At 29.4% G+C, this 26,984-nt stretch overlaps 1 protein-coding gene across 8 annotated transcripts in view; it reads right to left on the reverse strand.

The window, feature by feature from the left end:
- LOC113555532 (protein alan shepard) overlaps positions 1-26,984 on the reverse strand; it is a 116,473-nt gene continuing 89,489 nt past the window's right edge. For 3 of the 8 annotated variants that reach the window (XM_026959923.2, XM_026959929.2, XM_026959930.2), the window contains 8 exons: positions 17,435-17,676; positions 14,003-14,055; positions 13,004-13,128; positions 8,873-9,030; positions 8,625-8,784; positions 6,020-6,274; positions 4,413-4,526; positions 1-4,042 (listed from right to left, as the gene is read on the reverse strand). In XM_026959923.2, coding sequence (XP_026815724.1) covers positions 3,899-4,042; positions 4,413-4,526; positions 6,020-6,274; positions 8,625-8,784; positions 8,873-9,030; positions 13,004-13,128; positions 14,003-14,055; positions 17,435-17,676 — 1,251 coding nt within the window. In that variant the 3' untranslated portion in view covers positions 1-3,898. Of the gene's footprint in view, positions 4,057-4,412; positions 4,527-6,019; positions 6,275-8,624; positions 8,785-8,872; positions 9,031-13,003; positions 13,129-14,002; positions 14,056-17,434; positions 17,677-26,984 lie in introns of all 8 variants that reach the window. The other 5 variants (XM_026959926.2, XM_026959924.2, XM_026959925.2 and 2 more) reach the window with 5 other exon arrangements.

The following is a 26,984-nucleotide window of genomic DNA, read 5'->3' on the forward strand; positions in this document are numbered from 1 at the left end:
GAATTGTTATCATATTATTAAACGTAGGTAATACGATTTATATAATATTATATATTTTTTTGTTGAAATGTTGAAATGTTGTACATATACTATACACATACGTACATTATAATTTTTATTATATTCTGAGGCGTTATTATTGACGTTACGTTTAGCTACATATTATGACAATAATAATACGTCGTTGGCCAAAAGACGTTTAACAAAAATATTAATTAATAAACAGAAAAGGATCTACATATACAGAATATTATGACGTACAACCATTTAATAGAAACGTCGAAAAACGCAACAGATTTACAAAATATTATTATAATATACATACGAGCATTCGTATATCGTACGTGAATCTGTAATGTTAACATATTTGGATCGGGCGTAGACCATGATTTTTTAATATATTTATTTTTATTTTATTACTACCTATTTGATTTTAACTTCGATTTAATGTCGTCCGGTCTACTGTGGACGTACCTCTACATTATATCGTGTGAGCGGAAAACTAGTAGGCACGTAATAAATCGATCGTAAGAAATTCCGGAACTCACGGAAAATTATTCACTTTTTTTTTTTATCGATATTTTCATTTTGTCTTTAGCACAAATAATCATGTGCAAACAGCGTCCTGGGAAGACACCGATGTGCTAAATATCACATTTAAAACTGTATACGTTTTATTCAGACAAAGGCGCTTAGGCGAAACCAAGTCTTATTATTACATTTTTATTAAATTTTTTTTTATGGGACAGAATACAAAAATACCCCTGTAAAATTTGAACAGTCGTATATATATACAATTCATTTCATAGTTAACCCAGAAATTCCCTAAGAAAATCGTTTTTCGAATGAAGTAAGACAATTTTCTAAAAATCGTAGGTAAATAAAAATAAATAAATAATAAGCTACAATATGAATGAAATACAGCCAAATTAAGATTGCACTACTACGATTATTATAGGAGGCGTTACTATAAGAATGGCATCGTCCAAATTTCTTTAAAATTTTGCTTTGAAAACGTATTTACACATAATTAAATTGTATCATATAAATTGTATAAATTCATCAAAAATAATAATAATAAAAATAAAAACTATAATAATTTATATAACTCATGACAAAAATAAGGAAAGAGAAAAAAACAAAAGACAAAAAAAGCTAAATATAAATAAACCTAACATATTTGTTTTTAGTACCGCCATTAAATGAGCGCCGAGGCACGGTCTCAGCGGTATTACTACAATATCTTTGGGATTAATGGAGCAGACGTATTTAAACAATAATCACAATTGTCGGACAATTATTGGTATTTTTTTAAAAATATTTTTATATATACACACATATGTTTCATATATATATATATTATACACATTGTTTAAATTAAAAAATATATCGACTTGACTAATGCGTCGTGGAGAGAGGTGAGAAAGTCGTGGAGAAAAAAAAATGAAATGTTATTGTAACTTTATAATATGTTTACATGAACTGTGGTAGTAGCGTCACTGTCGTCGGAGTCGTCATCAGGGGACTTCGTAGTTTCGGTTTGTAAGCAGTGGACGATGTTAAAAAGCTGACAAGGCATGAAAAAGTCACTAGTTGGGGAAGAGGGTAAGAACCAATTTCTCAAAACAATAAACCGATAATTATTGTTTACGCTGCGGTTTGGCTTAAAAAAAATATATAAAAAAAATAAATTTTGTGACCCAAATTTTATAGTATAATATGAGTCGATATTCGTGATCGATTTAATGGAAGGGACAGTGTTTGAGAAAATATTCAGTTAAATATTACCATTTTTGTTGTTAATTATTATCGTTGACCGGTGCTAAAAATGACGTATCCCCCATCGAGTGAAATATAATGACTAATTAAATCCTTTTATTTTTCTAGCCAGCTCACACACATATTATTACTAGTACAACTATACCTAACTATGCCTATTGTTGTCAAAATCATAATAATTTAGATGAATAACGAAAAAAATCACATTATGTTTTATATACTTTTATAATGTTATAACCATAGGCCAAATAAAATACGACGAAATCAGTCGTTAATTACTATAGAAGAAATTTAAAAAAAAAAACAAATAAATAAAATATGAAAATAATAAAAACAAAAATAACTCTTTTCTTTTAAAAATACATACCTAAGTCATCAAGGTAAAAAAATAAACATTCTTTAATTTTTTTTATAAATTTAAAATAAAAACTTGAAATGTATCGTTTTAAAGATAAATTTTTTCAAACGGTACAAAACATTATAGTGACTATTAACCGCTGACATGTACTAACACATGTATCACAGAATTTCAAGGAGACAAATTTACCAAAAAAAAAAAAAATTCAGTCACACGGATATAAAATGGATGGTTATACTACGGGGGAGTGGTGGGGGGAGGAGTGGTCGTCAAGGCGACAATAAATTACATTTAAATTTATATTAGGCTACATAACTATACTATACTTATTAAACAAAAATATTGTTAAATATATCAATAACTTAATGAATAAACTTAAACCTAAATTTTTTATTATTATTTTTATATATATTATTCACGTAATAATTTCATCTATGAATTGTATTTGTAACATGATAGTTAACTTCCGGATGCGTCAACGTCGTCAACGGCAATGCGAATCAGGTATTACGAATTTCATATTACTGAATTAAAATTACATACACTGGGAGGCTCAACTTTAATTTTTTTTTTAATTTTTATGTTTAGTTGCCAACGGGTGTAACAGTTATACACTTAAAAAGACAACCCTTAAAATAAACATAACTTTCAAATTTTAAATTTCAAGAAATAAACGGTACCGCGAACGACAAACAAAATTATAACTCAAAACAATTTTAACTTTATACACATTTTTTTAAAAAAAACGAAAAATTAATCTCAACAACAAAAAAATAAATAATAATTTCAATGAACATGTTTTAAACAAAAATAATTTAAAATTTACAAAAACAAATATTATTAGGACCAAAATTATGGATATTATTGAATGGTTTTTTTTAACTCAGTACTGTAAATTTAGTCGACATTAGGCCGAATGTCAAATTTAACAAATTGATAAATAAGTACATATTTTTGGACCGTATGAATCTGCTATTAATTTTTTCGATAATCGTTTAAAATACATATAATAAAAACACGTATTCTCGTTTCATTTTAAGAATATAACGTTCAGTAAATATTACTGTAATAACTCTAAAAATAAATTATTAAAAACTGCAAAATTTAGACATAAAACGGTTTTTATGTTTTTACGTCTAAACGATGGAGTGATCAAAATAAATTTAATGTTTTTCCAGTAAAAATAACTAACTCGGTGTAAATAAATCGTGAAACGATAATATGCGTTGTTTAAAACTATTACATGTCAAAATAAATGACATGCTGTCAAGAGTCCGAAAAAAATAGCATTGGGCAAAATAATCAATTTGGAATTTACAAAACAAGACTCGGGAAGACTTGTTTGGAGGGAATGGCAGATGAAACAAGTGCCTACTATAATAATGAAATAAAAATAATTACTCTACATAAAACCGCAATTGAGCTAAATTTGTATTGAACTAAAATTTATGTTTGTCTAAAATAATGTTAACCTGTTACTCTGCGCTGATAACGATGTTTTGAAAATCTATTTTCCCAACGGAGTTCAACAAGGTGACTAATAGTTTTTATTATTTTTATACAACTTCTGGTTAAATATTTACAAATATTCACCAACCTTTTCTTATTTTTTAGTACTAAACAAATTTAACTAAATTTTGAAATGGCCAAAATAACTAATAAAAAAAAAAAAAAAAAACAGCTTGGGGCGTCGGGGAATAAGAAGAGATGTTACCTACTATATTTTATCGATTTTGGTTGGTTTAGCATAGTGTTTATTGTTTATTTGTGCGTGAAATGTTGATAGGAGTCATCGGGTGACGCCGCTGTTGATGGATGTTCTTCAGATGGAATTGGAACCGTGTGAATTATGTTTGGTGCAGTGCTTGTGTAGTACGGATAACCTGGGTGTGGGCCGGCCACGTACTAAAACATGGATACTTGATTAAAAAAAAAAGAGGCGAAAATGAGCAGTTCTTATAATAATATACGAAAACGATATTTTATTACATTATCAAGAGATTCTTATTGCGATTAAATAACGATTGCCGCTGATCGTGACTAGTAAAACCCTAGATAAATAATGTATACACTATACACGTATTGCATGTTAAATTACTGCATCTGACGCTATATATTGCATGCATACGTACTTAAGATAATTATTATGTAAATTAGGTACATACACAAACATGTACGACTAATAATCGCCATTTACAGGGAAAAAATGTCATGATCGTTTATAATCGCTAAGAATCTACGAGAGTAATGAAATGCCATTAATGTATAGACTTACTGATCCGTTTCCGATCTGTAAAGCAGACATATGTGTGGCGAGTTGCGGTATAACTGAACCGTATTGAACGGATCCAGGATCAGCTTGCTGAATCATCTGACAACATACAGGAGTCTTAAACAAAACATTTATATTTCAAATTAATACGTGTACCCCGTCTTAGTGTGAACAGTGTAGCGCTTATAAATAAAAAAGTTATACACAAAAATCATCTAAAGAGCTTATTTAAAATATGCTTAACGATATATTATATAGTTAACGACCGGAGTGCGATGCAGATGAAGTAAACCTTCAATTTCCTAAGAAAATAAAACAGGCGGAGATTGGAGGAAAAACATACATTTTTCTGATATTTGAATTGCAATATTGCGACTTAATAAAATGTAAATTTTAAAAGCTAGTAGATAGGCAAGACTCTATAACAAACGAAACAAATAAAACACATATAAGTATATTCAAACGTGAAAAGAAACCCAAGGAAAGTATATATTATGAAGTTTAATAATAACATTTGTTATTGTTTAATGATTTTTTGAACGAATCTACTTGAATATTTAGCAAACCTAGTAAATATTGAAAAATATTCCATAATAATGAGAATTTTAAAAACTTAACCCTGATAAATTTGTTCGAGTAATTCTTTTGGTTATAAAAATACATCTAGATCATCATTTTAATTCATGTCGGTGGTTCTTTGATGGTACATGACTTGAGCCTCAAGCTTAAATCATGAATGGTTGGGGACATTATCCGTGGACCACAATTTCCAAGAGTTACATGATATGCTATAAACTATATCTATATAAGAACTAAGAGTATTGCGTAATATACTGGTATTATAATTGAAACATATATTTTTTTTTTTTTATTAATAACATTCTTGTGCTTTCAACCACTGACACTACTAAAACAAGTAACTGAATAAGATACTAAAAAAAGATCTAAAATTTCATCTTCACTTATGATAAGGATTAAATAGTTTCATTTGTAATGAAATAGTGTGGTTTTGAGAGTACTCGACTTGACGCAACCCATCAAAAGTTAATACAAACTATAATTTACCGGATCTGGGAAAAATGTTAAATGAAAATTACTGTCTCCCCACTTGAACTTTACCCTAAAAATATACTCAACTATTTTCGCAATTGCAAATCGTTAAGTTAAAATTACGTATTAAAAATTTGGTAGAATAAAAAATAAATTTAGAACATTTAATACACGAGACAATTTAACGGTACCTATTAAATGTTATCGACATATGAGAATTATGGTTTGCAAATAATAATCGGCGGTTAATAAAATGATAACTCGATTTATAAAATTAAGAATAAATTTCAGTGTAGTTTTTAAATTGTAATTATAATTTAACTATACCATAAAAATAAAATTTGTTTTCATTCTCGTTGAAAAGTTTGGCCCTCGGGGGCCGCATCTAAATATGGCTTAAGCCCGGAGTTTATTGTCGGGTGTACTCGCAATAGCGTACAATTACATAATGATCGTTTAGGCGGATCGCGGTGGCGGAAATACGGCAAAGTTATTACAGTATTATTACAGGTAAGGTGTAGATTAGGTTAAGTTAGGTAAGGTATATATATGCGCCATACGTCTATTTGGGCCAGGTGGTGTGGCGGAGCGGGCTGCATCACGTATTGAGGCAGCCACGTGGACGCCGGGATTGAGTATCCGTGGGCAGGCAACGCCTGCGTGGTGTAGTGCCGGCCGACGTACTGCGCAAGTGCCGTGGCCGGTATGACGTGCGAGCCAGCCGAGCCGGTCAGACCGTTGTGGGTCGCTTCGTACCCGACGTGTGAGCCCTGCAACATATAGTGCTGTACCGGAAATCGCATACATCCGCCGTTCTGTCACACAACAACAACGAATAGAGTTTTAATACAATATTATGCAAAAACAAAAATAATAAATAATAATAATATAATGGTCATAAATTTGGACCCGGATGTCAGTCAGTGCACTTTTTAGTGCCTTATGAATGTGGTAAAGTTTTTTTTTTTTAATTGCTTTATAGGCATGCTAAAAAAATAAAAACAACACACATAATATAAACAAAACACTAAACTGCGATGTGAATATTTATTTTATTGAAGTCTGAAATTATTTTAATCTAAAGGTAAAATAAAAATCACGTAAAACAAAAATTAAAAAATTAAATAAAATAAAAGCAATTTTTTTCTCAACCAACAAAAATCTAAAATTCAAATAAGTTTTAAATATTTTCGTGCTATTGAAATACATTTTAAACTAGAAAATGTAGATAGTTAAATATGTTGGAAAAAAGTTATCGACATCCGGGCCTCAATGACAAATAAATAATAATACAATAAAATTAAGTATACGTTTTACAGATTAGACGGACAGAGCTTGATAAACATAATATTATAGTATAATAATATGTTAATGGAGTGGGCGGTAGATGTCAAAGCTCTGACCCTAACCTGAGGACGTCATATTGTGCGTAATCCATTTATACAGGACAGTATTTTTAAGATTAACTTTGATGATATTGGTTAATGCATGGTTACTAAATAAAATGTATAACAACTGTTTGGAATGAACGCTGTTCCATAATTGTTTATAATTAAATTACAGTATATTGTGATTATAGTTACTATCATTTCGAATCTACTATAAGTATCGTTTTTATAATTTTATAAACCGACACCGTTATTCTATATGATATCGAATAATAAAATCAAAAAAATTAAAAAATAACAAACGTTATACATACACACAATAAAATATAATGTACAAAAACACAAATAAGTTATTTAAAATCTATTCGTGCTATCTAAAATATAAAAATGTTACTTGATAGATAAGTATTAAATATACAACAGTTTTAATGGCTACTCTATTAGAAGTATGTATTATATATCCAATGGTTTGCACACACTGAGTTCTTGTACTTGAATTATGTTCATAATAAGACGTCCTCGTAGTTGGATTTAAAATGTATAGGAAAAAATATAATATTAAATTCGAGATTACCGTGTCGTAAGGTATACGGTTTTGGATATCATATTTACGCGCTCGGGAAAATGTTTACACCACCATAATGCATATTTTTGAGTTAATCGATGGCTTAGTATTTTTTTATGAGAGGGGAAAGAGTTAACTCATGGTTATTTTAAGTATTAAATAGTGTGATTAGATTTAATTTTAATTTTTTTTTATATACATAAAATAAATAGATAAGATAATTAGAATAATATTTTTCTATAAAGAACAATTCTGAAATCAATATACTATAACTGTTTTCGGTAATAACAATAATGCAATATAATATTTGATATATAATACATATTTATTTTTTTAATAGTTGTAGTATAATTTATGAAATATTATTTTTTCTTATACTAATATACGGAGGGTTTTCATAGCATTCAGATTGATTAAAAAAAGCCATTTGTTATTAACTGTTTTTAACACAAGAGTTTTTTTGTTTTTGAGCATTTGAAAAAAAATTGTATGTATACTGAATCGTTTTGTTTATATTATAAAATACATTTCTGCATAAACAAGCTATATTTTTTTTATAAAACACTAAAAACATATAAAAGTATATAAATATTGACCCTAATTATATAAACTAATAACTTTTAATTTTTTTACCGATGTTACCACGGAATTTTAATTGTATTAGTTTTTAAGTTCGTTACACAGTCTTAAATGATTAACACATGAATGTAGTTCATAGTATAAATTAATTAATGTTTGAACAAAATCATTAATTAGTATTATTTTTCAATTTAAAGTTCTTGTGAATTGATATTTATTTCTGAAGTATAAAATTGCAAATTACAACACTAAGTAAAATTAAGTTAAACTATTCTCTATTAAAAATGAAACGCAATAAAACTGTAAATAATCATTTATTTTGTATTACTTTAAATGTATATTATTGACATTTTCGTCTAATTTACCTATAATAATAATTTAATGATTCATCATTAACAGTGCGAGCAATTTAAAATGATGATGAAAGAAAAGGTAAATAATATATATTTTATAAATTCTATTGTGTGAGGAAATTAAATTTATAAAAATTAATCAATACCTATATCGTTGTGATTACCTACCACTTATATATATATATATAATATTATTACGCGTGGTTTTCCAAATAAATTATCTATCTACGTGGGTAATGCGTGTGATAAACGCGCGTACTATATATAGTTCAAAACATACCTCCGATTCTCTCCACAAACGAGAGTCTGATCTATAGCTAGGGTTTCTCTTCTTTTGGCCACTGTCAGCGAATTTGACTAGCAACGGTTCTTTAGATCCTGGCAATGGATTTCCGTTGAACATTTGAATGATTTGTTCACATTTTTCCTTGGAGTCCATTCTGAAAATTATTAAGCAAACAAAAAACATTAATATTATTCTGAAAAAGAAAGTTCTTGTTTGTATAAAATAACTGAATTATAATTTACCTAGCAAATCCGACTCCTTTGCTGACCATATTTGTATCACGTAAAATCCTAGTTGATACTACCTGACCAAACTTCGATAATAGCGTATCCAAATCATTCTCTTTGAAATTCGGTGGCAAGTTGGCTATATATAAGTTTGTAGGATCTTGTTCTTGCTGCTAATAAAATTAAACCATACATTTATTTAAATAATTTTTTTTTTCAAATAATGTAAAAACAGCCAAACAGTAATAAAATTAATTTAATATTGATCATTATTGTCCTGTCCAAATCCTTAGTGATCACACGCATAGGCCTGTCTGTGTGTATACACTCGTATATGCACGAGTAAATATTTTGTTTTCTCTACACCCAAATCAAAAATGTATCCTCGATACATATACTTATTTTTATGTATTAGTGGAGGAACGTCGTCAAATGTGTCATAATATTATATTATTATGAATTACGTACGAAAAACAAACTATAAAATATATATTATACACTAGACACATCGCAATAATAGTGTAAGACACATCGAAAGCGAAACACTGTTTATAATTTTTAAAATGTTAAAACGCAAAAAAAAAAAAAAATACGCCCGAACACAAGACGACGGACAGAAGAAATAACTCAACAACGATTGGTAGTCTGTGGACACGAATAGTGCCACTGCAGTTGCGTATATTAAGATAGTATATATTACAAGTTATATAGGAAAACAAATCGACGAATGCGGAGCAAACATTTTTGTACACCGACTTATAACAGAGAGCGTATAACAGTTGTACTGACGTTTTCGGACGTGTAATTATACACATTATTCAGCACGCCAATAAGTTTTATAATCCCATAGCCATTAGTCAAACACAATCGCAAAGACAATATTATCATTAAGCGGCGTGTACAGAAAACGGAAGCGAACGCATTGACAATAAAACAGAGGCACAGGCGGGGAGGAAGCGGACCGAAAGATTGTAAACCGCGGTTTAAATATCTACTCGTACATCGCAGTGGTATTAACGACGTCTATAAGTAGATTTAGCGTTTCAAAATTACTCGAGAGGTTTTGAAACTATTGATTTTTAAGCCGAGCTCGCTGTTTTCTTTATTCTCCTTTGCCCGCGTTGCCAACACACAGCGTTTTGTGATTCTAACAAAAGGCAGCTTAGAGTTTGATATCAGAAAATATTGCGAATAATGTATATATGACCCGCGACGGCGGCCGTATTGTGAGATTGACGAGATAACAATGTAGCAATAACATGGTGTGCGTACCCGTTTCGAACGAAAATCGACTCTTATGTATTGCATTCGTAATTCGCCCAGTCCATCAAATTAAATTAAATTAAACTATTGACCGTTTGGACTTGCGTGGTTCGACGAGTGCGTTCGTTCGACGCAAGTGGTTTTATCGAGCCGATTAAGAAAGTTACGAGATCAAGACACAAATTTCAAGCGAATTCGTACCATATAAGTCGATTTATCACAGTATATAAATACGTTTAGAGTTGAAAATGCACAATCATTGTTAAAGAACTCCAAAAACGTACATAAAAAGTAAAAGCTACGTCAATGATTCACGGCTTATCGGCAGGTATCTATATAAACGAGTTACGACAGGGGCGTTTTGTGAATTTTTTTAACGAAGGCGGATAGAAAAATTGATTGAAAAGTTTGTTACGGGGTCATGCCCACTACCATAATATCTATCATTAGAGTATATTGTGTTAAATTTCAATAAAAACTATTCTTACTATATGTATTAAATAAAAAAAAAACAGTTGAATTGTTATTTATAAAAATAAGTATGTTGATTTTTCTTTTAGATAACCGGTAAACACTAAATGATTGCACAACCAAAGTGTTTTATAGCTGTTTTGGGTAATTTACGATGAATACATATTTTTATTTCAGAAATAACGGTTTGAATGCCTATGTGAAATGTAACAATAAGCTTTTCAAATTATTCATATTCAGTAAGACAGTAAAATAAAAAAAGAAAAGTACAACAGATTAAAAATTATTTATCATTATCGTCGTACAAAATAGTTTGTCACTTATAATATATATTATGGTGAATACAAAATTGAAAAACACTTCATAATAATTACACTTTGATTACATCAATACATTTTTTAATTAATTAGATTATAGAAACAGCAGACATTAATAAAATAATTGCCCACTAATGTATTAAAGCAGTTTAAAGTGTTTGTAAATGTGACGAGTAATAAAGTTAAGCAAAAAAACCTTTTCAGATGCAACATTAATTGCTACCATCTGGTTAAATTCGTTTAGACCGATACCGAGTAACCTTCAGAATGACAGTAATTATGATAAAATAAGTATAAAAAAAACATCGTAGAATATAATAATTCGAATTTCACGTCAACTGTCGACATGTTATTAGAAACATTACAAGTTTTACAAGACAGTATCGTTCACTCCAAAATTTAAGTTAAGTAAAAAAAATAAAACATTTGGATACCTGTTTGTTAAGAGGAAAATCTAAGTTAAATTTTATTATACGTTTGCTCAAATTAAATCAGTTTAAATTGTACAACGTGTAAAATTATGTTATTATGTTTTACACGTGTATATTTTGTTGTTTTTGTACGGTCGTAAAGCAGTTTATTTTTTCATATTGAAAGTGAGGCAAATTAAAATTAATAATTTGTCAATATAATAGTTCTCGTCATTGCTGTTATTTTTTAAACTCTATATAATAGGTAGTAGAATAATTTAAAATAAACGTTCTGTAATAATTCGTTTTTAATGTGTATCCATTATGATATTATAATAAATGTTTTTTTTTTCAATAACACGAAAACTTCAGAAAGACACAATATATAACTACTACTCAAACGAAAAAACTAAAAAATAATCGGAATGTTAAACTATTAAGGAGTAAGTACCTATACCTAATACTATTATAATGGTAAAAACATAAACGCGTCTGCCACCATAATAAATTACATGTCGCCGGCGGATTGAATATAATAAACAATGGTATGGCTTTTGTTTTATCATAAAAATTCGTCGATAAAATATGGTATGTTGTATTTTTTCCCAACGATGTCCTAATGCATGTTGGCCGTACAATTACATAAATCGATTTTTTGTGTATTCATCTCTCTATAGTGATATAATAAACGTGGTATAGATATAGGTGATATGAAAAATACACTCGTGAGTCATTCACTTAAACTACAACGCTACTTGAGATATTCGAATCAAAAATAAACATTACTGTACGGTATTACAGCTACATATCTAGATAAATCCGAAATAACTAATGTCTGGCCGATCGGTGACGAGAAGGTTCACCAGTAGCGTCAGACAGACACACGTCGTGGAAACCTGACGATAGTACGAAATAAAAATATCGAATAATTGCGCATTGGCAGGGATATGTCCCGCACCTACATATACCGTGTGTTTGAACGGGCTATCTGTATGCGATCACCGTACAATGTTAAAATGTATAGACGCGTACACTAAATACACTGAAAACCACTTAGAAACCCATTGTTCGAAATACAAATCAAAGAATAAATATAAACAAATATATATATGGACGCGTTGAAAATGAGGTATGATATTATTTTTCGTGAAATCAACCACCCCACCGCTGTAGGTAGGTTCGTGCCTACACGATTTTTATTATTATTATCCTGTTATAAGTATTGTGCGCGTGTAACGTTCGTCTATAATATTATACGTACATAGGTACGCCCGTCCTAAATAAAAATAATAAGCCGAAAATGTTTCATATTTTTTTCTCGTTTCATAACGCCCGACTTATTAATACATAGTGATACATACACACACACACACACACACACACACACATATATATATATAAAACACACACACAGACACAAGCATGGACACTGCAGATTTAGGCTCACACGACCGTAATAAAAATAATAATACAGATAAACAGTTGATACAGCGTGTACATTCACATGTGGTTAAATTTATGTAACGATATAGACGCACGACAACAATATTATTATTATCGTTGTAAAATAAAAACGTAAGACGAAAAACATATTACATTATTACTAGTATATACTGTTTGACAGCGACAGTTTTTTAAGTGTATAATATAGTATGATATAAATAATATTCATGCAACAAACGTACAGTGGCCGCTCTACGTTGAACTGGAATACCCACTTTAGCCATTTGGGCTTGGACACCTTTTGCTTGCAGACCTTTGACCGCGGCATCAGCGCACGAGCCAGACTCGAAGTCCACAAATCCGTAACCTATATCACACGCACAAAACACACAAAAGAATAGCATTAACGTCAAATAGTTGCGGGACTTAGGGACTTATTGACGAAGGACAACCTCCGCTCCGTTGTGAAGAAAAAAAAAAAACGAATAATTTAAATAATAATATAGGTAACGCTGAAAACGTCCTTTTTATTTTTTTTCACCCTTCGCCACCCACTATATGGAAGTCAGACACCCTTGTCCTACAAGTACAGTGCTCTACGCTTTGTACCTCTCCTCTTCTTTGCTCACACCAGCTATTTTCGTACCATCCTTTATTCGCTTTATTCATCTCTTTTCCGGTCTTACCCGCCTTCTATTGCTTTCTACATAAATTGCATTAACCACTCTCACTACCCCCGAGTCACTCATAACATGGCCGAACCATCTCGACCTATTTATTCTTATCCTGTCTACAATTGGCGCAACTCCTACACTGCACGTAACTAATTGATTTCTTACCCTATCTTCCCAAGTTTCTCTATAGTCCTCTTCTATTCTGTTTTATTATCCACTACCTTGCAATCCATATTATATAATATAACTGCTTAATAAAATCAACTTTTTCATCTAGTCACACCAAAAATCTGAAGTTTTTCTCTACTTCGTCTATCCACAGATAATTCTATTTCGTTCTAATAATTACCATTTCTATGTACCACCGATTTTAAGAACCTATGTATTAATATATTCACTATATCATCCCCATCTGTATCACATACCTTAACTCATCAATTTTTCGATTACTTTCTCCAAAAATCAAAATCATACATAACTGTCCATGTTTTACTCCTACTTATCTTTAGTCCCTTTCTCTCGAAATAATACTGAAAATAATAATATAATACAATACGTCGCTCGTACACTTGTTGGTGTTCTTGTCCAAGATCGCTTTAGTTGAAACAATGTTGCCGTATCTGTAATGGAAAAAAATAATTAAATACAATTCTATTGGATCAATACATTAGTTTAAGCGCATCAAAATTAGATAGTATTATATAATATATTATAATGACATGCAAGACATGTCACATAACAAGTTATGTGTACAGCAGACAGAGCTTATTATAATATACGCAAATACACAATCAAGACGCACTGCAAGCACGCAATGCAGATCCGGTGGGAGAATAAAACAAGCCATACTATTGCCCGGGACTAACTACACAAAACAAGGATGTGTGTACAATTGATTATATTTTAATATTTTATTCATTGCTGTCACCGAACGATGAAAACAATATCAATATGAATAATAATGAATAGAAACCGTTGATAAAATATTGGTTTAAAAAGTGTACAAGGGTAAGTGGGTTAGGTAAGAGAATTTCAATATAAAGTTTCAAAAACCGAGCGAGGATTACATCTACAAAAGCAATCCTTATAAGACGACAAAAAGTTTGAATAAATCAAAGTCTTACAAATATACCTTTTCCTTTATACGTAGAACTCGAAACTACATTTAATTCACAGCCGATATACATATATGAAAAATCAGGTTGACTATGCGTATAACATATATATAAATATATATTTATACTCAGAAAAAAATTGACGGTATAACCATGGAAGAATATTATATATATATTTAAAAAAACATTTGGAAATGAATAAAGTAGGTCGTCTTTGTAGTGGTAACGAAAATCAAAGTACCAATCGATTAAAATAAGTTTTTTATTCATCTCTTTTAAAGGCTTTGTTGTATACGCGATTACTTTTGTGGTTGAAAGTATTTGATTTAATATTATATAGACTATAAGGTTCATTGATTTTTTAAATAAGATTTTTATTTTATGTAAAAAGTACTTTTTAAAAGGAATTAGATTCTAAATATTATTTAATGAAAATTAAATGAACATATTATAGCGGTAATATGTGGTAGCATTTTTTTACAGTTAGACTGATTATTTTAAAATGTATAATATGTATATTAAAATAAATCAATATCTTTACATGCATATCATAATAATGCATATTAAAAATTTTAATTCTTTCATGGAAATTAACTGAATTAATTAAATATTATACAACATAACTTTATAACTTGTTTTTGTAAGAAGTTTTTTTTACAAAATCATTAATTTTATGTGGTAATTATTTAAATAAGAAAAATAGATATGTAGGTAGAATATATATAATGAAATTCTCTTTTGCAAATAAGTTTGTTATAAATTATTATTAAATATTATAAATATTACTTTGTAACTTGAGAGAATGAACTATGTATTATGTATTGTAATTATTTATTTTCGACATTGATTTATGTTTTGCTAAAGTCAAGAGAACAATATAGTATAAGCGGATTTCAATGAAATTCAATATGTAGAAGGTTAAACAAAATATAATATGAAATTGCGTAAAATACAAAAGATTTAAACACTCATATTATATACAAGATAATATATCGAGTAGAAATGTTAGAAAATGTTTAAAAATTATAACATCGTGTCTTCTTAACTTACATAATACCCGTGAACTTTATTAACAAAAACAAAATGTACACAATATAATTACATTATACACCACACACACTCACTCATTATATTATAATAATACACTGCTTTACTTTACAGTACAAGTAATTTGTATTGGTGAACGTTATTGTGTAACTTCAAACGAACAGCTTTAAAATTAACATTTAAAACCCGTATTATTTATCTTTTAAATATTAAATTTCATCGCAATTTGAACTTTAAATATCTATAAAAAGAGAAATTTTATATGTGTATTTTTAAGATTTTTATTTTCATAAAAATAATTTAAATGAATATTTATTAAAATGTGCAAACATAATAAATTTTTAACTACAAAATAATTTATACATTTTAGCGATTTTGACGAATATTGTCAACATTTTAAATTCAAAAGTTATCAAGTTATTAGTTTTTGAATTACAATAAAAACCAAAATTGATTTTCCAAAAATTGGTTTTGCATAATTTCGTTTTTCTCAAACATATCTACCTTAAAAGTAACAACCAGATTTAATTTGCTACCAGAAAAAACGTTTGAAATTTTACTATTTAAAAATGCTATTACCAAAAAAGATACCCTGTCATAAAAAATAATACGTTATTGTAAAACCAATCAGAATCTAGAAAAATCCTTTACTTTCACCGAGTTTGAATAGGTAATTATGTAAACACGTTAACATTGATAAGTTGCAGCTTTTATAATCTATTACACATAATATACCTATCTTGCATATTATATATACTAATTTTACATGGTCTCAATGGCATTATTCGAGAAAACGTACTCGTATATACTTTGTAGTTTATATCAAGATCTTCGGCATCTTTATAATATAAAGTCATAATAAAGAATATGATTAATAGTTAATACGTTGTGTATATAAAGAGCATTTTAACTTTATAGAACAATAAACAAAAAAATAATATATGTGAATTTTTCTACATTAAATCGATAATTTGTAAAATGTAATTGAATGCAGTAGTTGATGTTTTAATAATATTAGGTCCAGGACAGTGGCGTATATAGACATTAATTTTAGAAGGGGTTAAAAAAAAATTTCCATTCTTAAATTCCAATTAATTATACAATCAAAATCAATGCTCGTATCAAACACACATTTTAGGGGGGGTTGAACCCCTAACCCCCCTATATACGCCACTAGACTCCAGGATTACAATTCATGATATACATCCCACATTTATCATTGGTATATTTAAAAGCATCTTGTTCAAATCTAATATTGATTTAACTATTTACGTCTCAACGATATATGTATCACGTTTTCATATGTCCCACGTATATGATATTGCATTTCAATAATGAACACTGAATATTTTTTAAGTTAGTTTATTTTTTCTCCATTAAAATTATACTAAAAATCAAAATATTATGTACTACTTAAATATTGTCAAACTCCGCGTGTACATGTGAATCGATCGGTTTTACAATGACGTGTGCTCTGTTAAATATTTTCTGAGGAGAATAATCTCGGTGAAATTCGAGAAACAAATTAGTGCTAATAAATATAACGTCAGTTTTTAGTGCAAAATCATGCGATGATCTGTTTTTGGGTAAGCCGGTCTAGTGTATTGAGCGTATAGCTCAAATATCCGATGCATGTTCCGATGTCCACACCATAAAAGAATATTACCTTGGTAATATTCTGTATCAGTCGATAAATTCATCCTTACTAAATTTGGTATAATTGCAGATAATTATCATGTTGAGTATATTATAATAATACATACACGAACTCAATGTGTAACACACTGTACGCGCGCAGATCCATTACTTTAAAAATATTATTATTTATTTTACTCACTGCGAACACATGGTGATCAAATCCTTGTCCATTGTGTTTTGGTTCAATCCGCGTATGTAAAGGTTGGTCTTGGACAGTTGCTGTGCCGGTGGGGCCGATTGACATTCTGACGACGGCGAACTGGTGGTCGGTTGGTTAGACGATTGCAACGAAGCTCCGCCGTTGGTGTTGGAGCTCGAGCTGCTGTTGTTGGTGTTGGCCGGTGAAGAGGCCGTAGGTATCCTGTTGTTGCTGTTGGTGTACTATATGAAAAAAAAAACAATTAAATGCGTTATTAATTTATAAGGTATTAATATATTGCACAATAATCCTGAATTCGAAAACCACCAATACGCATTAACATAGGTACCAGACACTATACCAACGACTATTTTTTAGAACCACCGACACACGTGAGTATACTATTATAACGTTATAACGATTATTGTGCGTACAATCAGATGTTTTTTTTGATTTTTTTAAATTCCAAAAGTGTAATATTATAAGGTCGACGCAATAATATTATAAGTTATATATCTGCACCCTAAATAATATTGCTTCTGAGATTATTGACAGCGATGATTGGGTCTTTATAGTAAAAATTGAAAGTCAGCTGTCATAGTATGATGTATGTTTAGAGATGTGATCTCGCCATCTCAGTAAATTCATGGGTAAAAGTTCAAACTATTAAATTTGAATGATCCCTCGTTTTAAATGTTTTTACAAGCATATTATAATAACTATTATTTAAAAATAGTGATGAGCTTTTTTCCAGTGAAAAATTGTTATAATAGATTTTATATAGGTAGTAAAAACCGAAAAAAAAATACTTTAATTATATACAGCATATATACTTAATGAAAAAATTTTGAGTTGTTAAGAAATTTAATGCATATTATAAATTATTTGAAAATTAAAAAAATACACCTAAAAATATTTATAAAAAATCTATAGATTTACCAATTTTACGTAAATTCCACAGTTGTATGATACTATCCGATCTGACACGTTATTTCCTACGGACTAGGTACGTATAGAATATAATTTCTCACTCACTGTTATTATTACTTGGCATTGAAACAGCGAACGAAAATGGCTGACGATTGAAATAAAACGTATGGTGTGCCTACGGTAAGTGAAAGAAAAATTCGTTCAATTTTTTTCATCTATTTTTGAAGCACCGGGGTACCTATTGTACGTCATAATATACTACGGTATAATACAATACATCCTGCACACATATTTTTACGATACCTATACGCTTTTCATATTCGTTCGTAACACACTCCTATATAATTCAACTGCGCAGTATTCTCCGTCCGTCTGTCCGAACCCGCTTGTAAAATAAAACATGTATCACACACACACACACATTTGAGTCAACACAGAGAACGGTATCCAAAATGGGTAGTTTTCTTTTGAAACTCAACGACCTGCAGTTATGTAGTGTGCATACAACGTACCTCCACAGTGCACATGTTATGCATAATGCCGACTGTATAGTATAGGTAGTTCAAATGCTCAATGCATTATTGTGCAAGGTCGGCGAGAAACCATTAATACCGCATGCTATTATTATTTTTTTTTGTATGCATGTATAATATCTTATCGCTGAGCTTAACATAGTTTTTTACTGTGTGTTTCGTCTTATTTGTTTTTTTTTATATATAATATAATTAATATTTGTTTTTGTTTTTTTTTCAATATTGATTTTATGTACTTGTATAATAATATTATATCTCGCACGATATCGAGTACCTACGGGATTTTCGTCGACTCACTCGACTAGATTAGGTTTTTTCAGAGTCCAAGAAACGCACGTTCATGCACGCACTCATCAAACGAACACCGGTCCGCAATTAGGTACGACAATTTAAAGAAAACCGATAAAAGTCAACCAATGCAACAGTTTATAGTGTATGCGTATTATATTATTATTAAAACAACTGATACGATGACAATATTATTATTGGTTTTCTATTCACCGATATTAGATATATTGTTCTAACCTAACCAAATGGGCTCCAATGCATACGTCGGATGAATGGACTTGAACAATATAACGAAAACGAGTCGTGTTCAATAATAATCGTATTGTATGTGAATCACGGGAATCCTACAACGGTTCCATAACTAATAGTTGCTGCGAATTATAATTACCATAGCGATCGCGGGTCGTCGGTCTGGCAACGATAAGAACAGAATCGGACAAAATATAACATTGCAGTGATAATAATTATAACATAATAATGATATGCATAGGTAACGTTTGTGCGATATCAAGAACATATTTTAAACACCACGCATAAACAATAAATAATATACGTAGGATGATTCACCGATTTATTAAAACTGTGATTTGTAGGAGATTTTAAAACGCGTAATTGAATATACTTGAATTTCATACCATTTAAGGAGTATTTTTCGTGATGATGACTTGTCTTATATTTTCAAATAAAAAAACCCGTAAACTTTGAACTAGATGACTTTTTGAAAATTTTGATGTATTTAAATTGAAATTCGAACTAGTAGATTTGTAATATAATATAATACCGTCGTCTGTAAATGTATAATATATACTTAAGTTTCAAATTCAGAATCTTAATGAATTTATTGCAGGAAAAAAATGGTAGCGAACGAGATTGGTGAATCGCCTGTATCCGTGTACACGTACACGCCCTCAAATAATGATAAGTACACAATTGGCGATAACATGACACTGTAACAACATACATACAATGTAATTATACTATCGTAAATATTTTATGTACGCTATATAGCCGGTTACGAGGCGTGATTTATTTATTATTTACAAAAAATATAACGACGGGCGCAAAGTTCGTTCGTCGGGTTGGAAGTCGTAAAATGTGCAATTTAGTGTACAGCCAATTTTAATATAATAGTTCGTTGAAACTGCACCGACCGCAAAACGAAAGCACTACCACAAAATATAATTATACTAATAATAATAATTATTATTATAATATTATATACAACCTACGACGACTAAGTAGTAAGTAGTTATATATTAAATCATAATAATATGTGCAATGTGCATACCTACAGTATGATTTTTTTATTAGTTAATCTCAAGTTATACATTTTTTTGTTAAGTCATTGTGTTAATGATCATATATTTAAGATCCCTTAAAATCCTGTATAGTTGTAATTCAACAACAACAAATTATATTTTTCATTTTTTTGTATAGACGTGAAGCTATAATTTTCAAGTTCTTAAATTTTTCTATGACAGCATCCATTTTTAATCTCATATTGTGAAGCAGAATAGTTTACTGAGAATTCCGATTAATAAAAATTGATTATCTAACTAGTTGTAGTCAGAAGCATTTAAATCTTACATGCACGGAGTGAAGAGGCAAAGTGTTAGTGCACGGAGTAGTACTCTGCTCATCTAAACTTTTTAAACACTTATAACTTAATATTTTTTTAAGACTCTTACAAAAATTTTTTTTTTAGAAATCTAAAATTAAAAATAAATGTGATAATTTACAAAAGTAAAAAAAAAAAAGGTTGAGTAGGTAACCGTTCTTTGTATAAGCAAATGTTGAGTGTACTCCGTCACTAAGTAGGCATTGTAATGAATGTGTTAAATTTGAATTCAATGATAAATAATTGTATACGTGAACAACGAGAGAGAAACATTCTATTTTTTGGTAACCAAAGTTACCAAACAATTATTTCAATAACAATACTAACATTGTAACAATTGTTAGTGTATCTCCCCTTGACTTTTTAAAAATAATATTGAGAATTATCTATCTTTGATCCACCAAAGTACACACTAGATCTAATTTACCTCTCTTAAAGTCGATGATTTGAGCATTTTTTTTTTTGTATGGGAAAATTATTTTTAAATACAAAAAAACAATTTACAACATTGTAAAATCAATATAGGTGCATTCATGGTTTAGCTAAGAATTCAAGCAGTAAAATTATAGACAAAAAAAAAAAAGATTTTTTTCTAAAATAAATATCGTGTTTTAAAAACTTAAAATTAAGCAAAGAAAATTTCAACTGAAGAAATAACTGTTCTAAGGTTAAAGAATCACTTTGTATTTTATGTATTATATACACTTACAAGTGTAAAAATATTTTAATAAATTCTATCTGCGTACCGGAAAGCACACCTAGTGTAGTAAGCGCTACACACATCAAATATTTTATATTAAAAACAACAACGACAATGACTCATTTGTGCACAATAAAAATGTAGATTAAAAATCGCTGTTTCCTAATTAATATACATATTTCAATCATTTAATAAATATAATTTATTATTGACTTAAATAAAACCATATCGATCACAACGCAACGTGATTTTGTATTACTCAGCTAAATTTAATGATTTATTTTTGTATTCCGTGCCGTATAATGCCTAACCTACCTGATTGCAAATAAATTCGCTATCCAAGGCTAGTGTTTTGGGAAAAAAATTGTTTAAAAAAAGACAAACGCACCATGACTATAAACCCCCTATAAAAGGTACGAACATAAATCCCATAGTTCTCCGCTAAAAATAAAAACGTTTTTGCTTCCAAAAAATTCAATAAAGGCTTAACTCTCAGTTTGATTAGTCAGCAGTGGTTATTGAAATTGAATTAGTGAAATAATTTAAAATCGATCGGTAAAATATAAGAATACGTAATACTATTATAAAAAGTTTAAAACATCAACTATAAAAATACATATATTTTGTCGGAAAATTTATAAAAAATTAATTTTTTTCCAAATTTGGCGGAAATGCAGCCCTTTTCGGTTTTTTGGTAAACACACTGCACAGACGAAAGTCGAGTTCAGTTACACGTCATCATCATAACAGTATAATATAATACGGTGGAATAATTATAGCCACCGAGCGTGATCTACGCGCCGTGCTTAAGACACCATTATATACATATTATATACACGTTTTATGAAGGCAGTCGAGCGTAATTATATTATTATCTGCAGACAGGGCTCAACGGACCAAATCGGTGTGTGGATTATCGTCGTGAACTGGGTCTTCTTGTAATATACGCAATTGGTTAATGCTGTGTATCATATACTATGTATTATATACACAAAACGCAGTAGGTAGGTATAATGCAATATCTGTGGTGTATTGTGAGCGAGTATAAATTAGACATGGTTAGGCAAGTTGACGATATTATTTCTAAATAATTAAATTTGGAGGAAAAAAATTAAAACATTTAAAGTTCGTGTTTTATTAGTTTTTTTTTTTTTTTACTGAAGTGAATTATATGATAGAAATCAAAAACATATGAACTAACTTGAAGTAAGTGGTTTTTTTTTAAATACATAAATATTCAATAGCATCAAAATATAATAGATATTTTTGGCTATAACAAGAAGCAAATTAATGAATTTAATTTTTAGTTTTCTTTTATATATCATCAATATAACTGTGAAATTGTAAAAAAATATTTCATTTTTAACTCACTGTAAAACTTAATTTTTTTAATACAATGTTTGAATTAAGAACTTATAATATAATATATAATACATATTTTTTTAAAGTTTTCATAATTTTTAATAATTTGTATCAGTTATTAATTTTTACGGACATTTTATAAACTATTTTTCAATTTTCGTCTTACACTATGCATACGTCATACTCAAATATATCTTTCACTTATAAAATACTTAAGACTTGATAGATTTTTTTCACATTATTTTAATCATGATTTATTAGAATTTAGTGCATTTTATAATACATTTTTCAAGATTTAAATATTATTTTTTGTAAGGATTTATAATGGATTAAATTCATAGTCCTTTAATCATCAATTATTATTTAATTATTTGTAAAAAAATGCAACATTAATTATACTGAAGTAACTTGTTATTTATTAAGTTTATATCAATAAAAATTAATCAAGTTAAAAGTTAAGATTAACTTTAATTAAATTAAAAGTTTTAAGCTTAAACTTTTAACTCATTTATGCTTAGAATTAAAATTAGTACATACGACGCATAGAAAACAAGAACGCGTTAAATTGTTTAACATCCAGATTGCTATGTTAACCTAGCAACGGTATATACCAGGTATTACCTACACGTAAAAGACAGCTGTAATATACGTATGTTATATATTTTAGTACAACTCTTTATAATGTGGTTCCGAACAAATATACGAGTAGGTGTACGTACATGCTAGACTATATTATATTATGTGGCATTGCTGTTGCAGTAGTCTGTTGCGATGATTATATCAGTTGGTTTTCTCGGTGATTGTATATATATTGTATTGTGTTTTTGAAAGCCTGATAGTATAATATAATATACTATTTACCATACGTATACGGTGACTGTAACAATAGTATATATAAAATACTCGCAAGTTTTACGATAAAACTCCAGAGTTTTTCGATTTGTCCAGCAACGAGCGCATCTATATTATACACCGTAAAATGAAATATTGCATTTTATTTTTTTAATAATTGAAACATAATAATATTATAAATGTCATATCTTTATTATTATTATTATTTAGGAATGCGGAACGAATACCTGCAGCGGTCGGCTATCACATTATTAGAACACGGGTACATTAAAATAAGCGGGTGTATGGGTCTGTATAATATTATAATAAATTAATATATACAGATAAGAATGCAACAAAAACGGTCGGAAATATGAGTGAAACCAACTCACACAATTATTACCGTGTGTCGTTGAAAGCGTACAATAATAATAAAAATAAATATGGAAACGGTTTTTACGACATTCGTTAGAACAGTAAATTTTCAGAGAATTTAAGCGCGAGAATCTTGCATTTTAATTAATAATATAATAATGGCCGGATAAATGTACTGCATCATACAGTACACACTCCTCTTCACTAATAAGCACAAACAAAGAAATTATTATAAAAGGACAGCTGCATTTGAAAAAGTAACAAACGCGTATGATATCGACGTTATGATAAACCAGTAAAGAAAATCGCTTTGTATATTGATAAACAATATAAGGTACGATTAATTTAAATTATATTTTATTATAATTATTATTGAAATGATTATACAAACATAATATATAATATCGACAAGAAAAAAAAATTCATTGAAAAAAACCGCGCATTAAAGAATAACTACCGTAGCTACAGTTATGAATGATAAATCGATATAATAAATAAACATAATAATATCATAATATTATACAATATGCTACTGCCTACTGCGGTATAGTTACAAAGAGGATTGACTACGAGTTTACCGTTCGGGATACGCGATTCAGACACGTTTCGCTGCAGTAATAATGGCCTTGGTTGGAATTTCGGGGACCGCTATATAATATGTATGCGTACAGACGCCGTCCGTTAACCCGATGACGACGACGACGACGACGACTATAATAAACGGAATGCAATTTTTCTTAGCACGAAAACGGCGTTCGTCTTCCAATATATTATATATAATAATAACGATGATCATAATAATATGGGAAACCAAATATTTTTAACGGTGCGGCGTCACGAATGGCATTTGAACGAGTCCCTCCCCACTCAAGCACCTACCAAGAGTGGCATAAATTTCACGCCCATACGCATCATAATATATATGTGTGTTGTATATAGCTTGCACGTCTCCTCTCGTACAACAATCGTTCGTCAAAAATATAGGTATTTTTTATTTTTATTTTTTTTTGAATAGTTCGTTAATAAATCTTCTCCGAGAGGATATTATATTTTTGCTCATAAAAAACGATATTATATGTGTGTGTAATATATACACGTACGCACTTATACATATACATATATATATAATAATGTGCACTAATTAATCATACTTCTTTTCCTATCCGGCGACGCCGCAGCAGTCATTGCCATTATTATATTGTTGTATACTTGCACATCGCGGGGAGGTGGTGGCCGGTGAATTCAGACCCAACAACGCATATATGCCGTATATAATAATACAATATATATATTATATTGCGTGTACAATATGATATACAGTGCGATTCGCCAAGCATGTTTAACTACCCTAACACCGCCTATTTATCCTTTAATAATGCACATTTATTCGAATACCAATTTTTGGAATTTTTTAATATATCTACCCTACCTACATATCTCTTACTCGTTCAAAAAACCGTATTTTTCGATACCAAGGTTTTTTTTCAGAAGTTTTAAGGAGTGTTCTCTGTTGGGTTAGGAAAAAATGGGAGTGAAGACCGCAACACTTAGCGATCGATTCTCCAAGTGAAATATTATATATATTATGGGTGTATACAGAGTGCTACATTGTATGTATAATACATATACGCATATAGTGTATATCATACATTCATTCAGCTGTATATAATATACTATGTACGGATAACGTATTGCCATATTTATGCTCGTCCACACCCATTCGTCTAACTTAATATGCCCGTCTGGCCGTCTATATATAGATACCTACTACCTAAACTTTAAAATGTTCACATAACTGTTTGAATACATAATACAAATGATAGCGATTCAAGTTTTTTTTTAAATATTTACATAAATTAACTCTCTAATAGTTGTATAATATCATCAATTATAGTATGAGAAACGTGAAAATATTTTTTTTCATTGGGAGTTCAAGTGGACGACAAAATATTAAAAAGTTTGTAATGTCGGCGGATTTCTATAAAAAAAAATAATAATTTTCTTGAATCAAGTTTTGAAAATATTAAATGGAAAAAAACTGTCATTTTATAATGGACGAATACAGCGAAATACTATACAGATATATCATATAATACATATATTACAGACCAGAATTAATATCTACGAGTCCCGTAGGCGGTGAACAATTTATTTGTGCCCTATATTTTACTGGGCCTTTGTGAATATATTTTTTTAAATAATATTTAATTTGTTACAGTAGAAGCTTATTGTGAGTGCAACATTCATACACTTTGCAATCAAAATAAAAAAAGCCTTATTATTGTTCAACCTGAATAGGTGGAAAAATAACATGTTCAACTTATTTGATATGCGTACGATCAAAAGTAAAACAATACAAATAAAAAAAAAAATTGCATGTAGTTTATTTTATTTTAAATATGTATAATAATATTTTACATTTAAAATTGGTGTTCTTCCGTGTACTGCAATTCGACTAATGTAAATTATTATTAATACAATATAGATAATTTGTGTTATGTTTTGAATAAGATAAATTATTTAATAAATATATCATTGATATCTCCAAATCCATAGTCAATCACGGTTCTGTAGTCTGGAGCTTACACCGCTCACGCCTTAATCCGACCGTATATGGATATATATATATATATATATATATACGTATGACTTAATCGAGTCATGTATATCATAAATGTATATAGTATATACCTATATATTATGAAAGCGGTTAAATTAATTTAACAGCTTTCGCCAGGATACACACATCGTTGTCATATCATATATATTATCGTGTGTGGATACCTACACCTATAATATATTACGTTTTGTTTACCCAGACACGACGTCTCGTTCGTTGTTATACTCGTAATACGGCCAACGTTAGCCCATCCACCCACCCAACCGTACACCACTCGCATTATATATACCATA

Source organism: Rhopalosiphum maidis, chromosome 3 (genome assembly GCF_003676215.2).
Source record: "Rhopalosiphum maidis isolate BTI-1 chromosome 3, ASM367621v3, whole genome shotgun sequence".
Lineage (NCBI taxonomy): Eukaryota > Metazoa > Arthropoda > Insecta > Hemiptera > Aphididae > Rhopalosiphum > Rhopalosiphum maidis.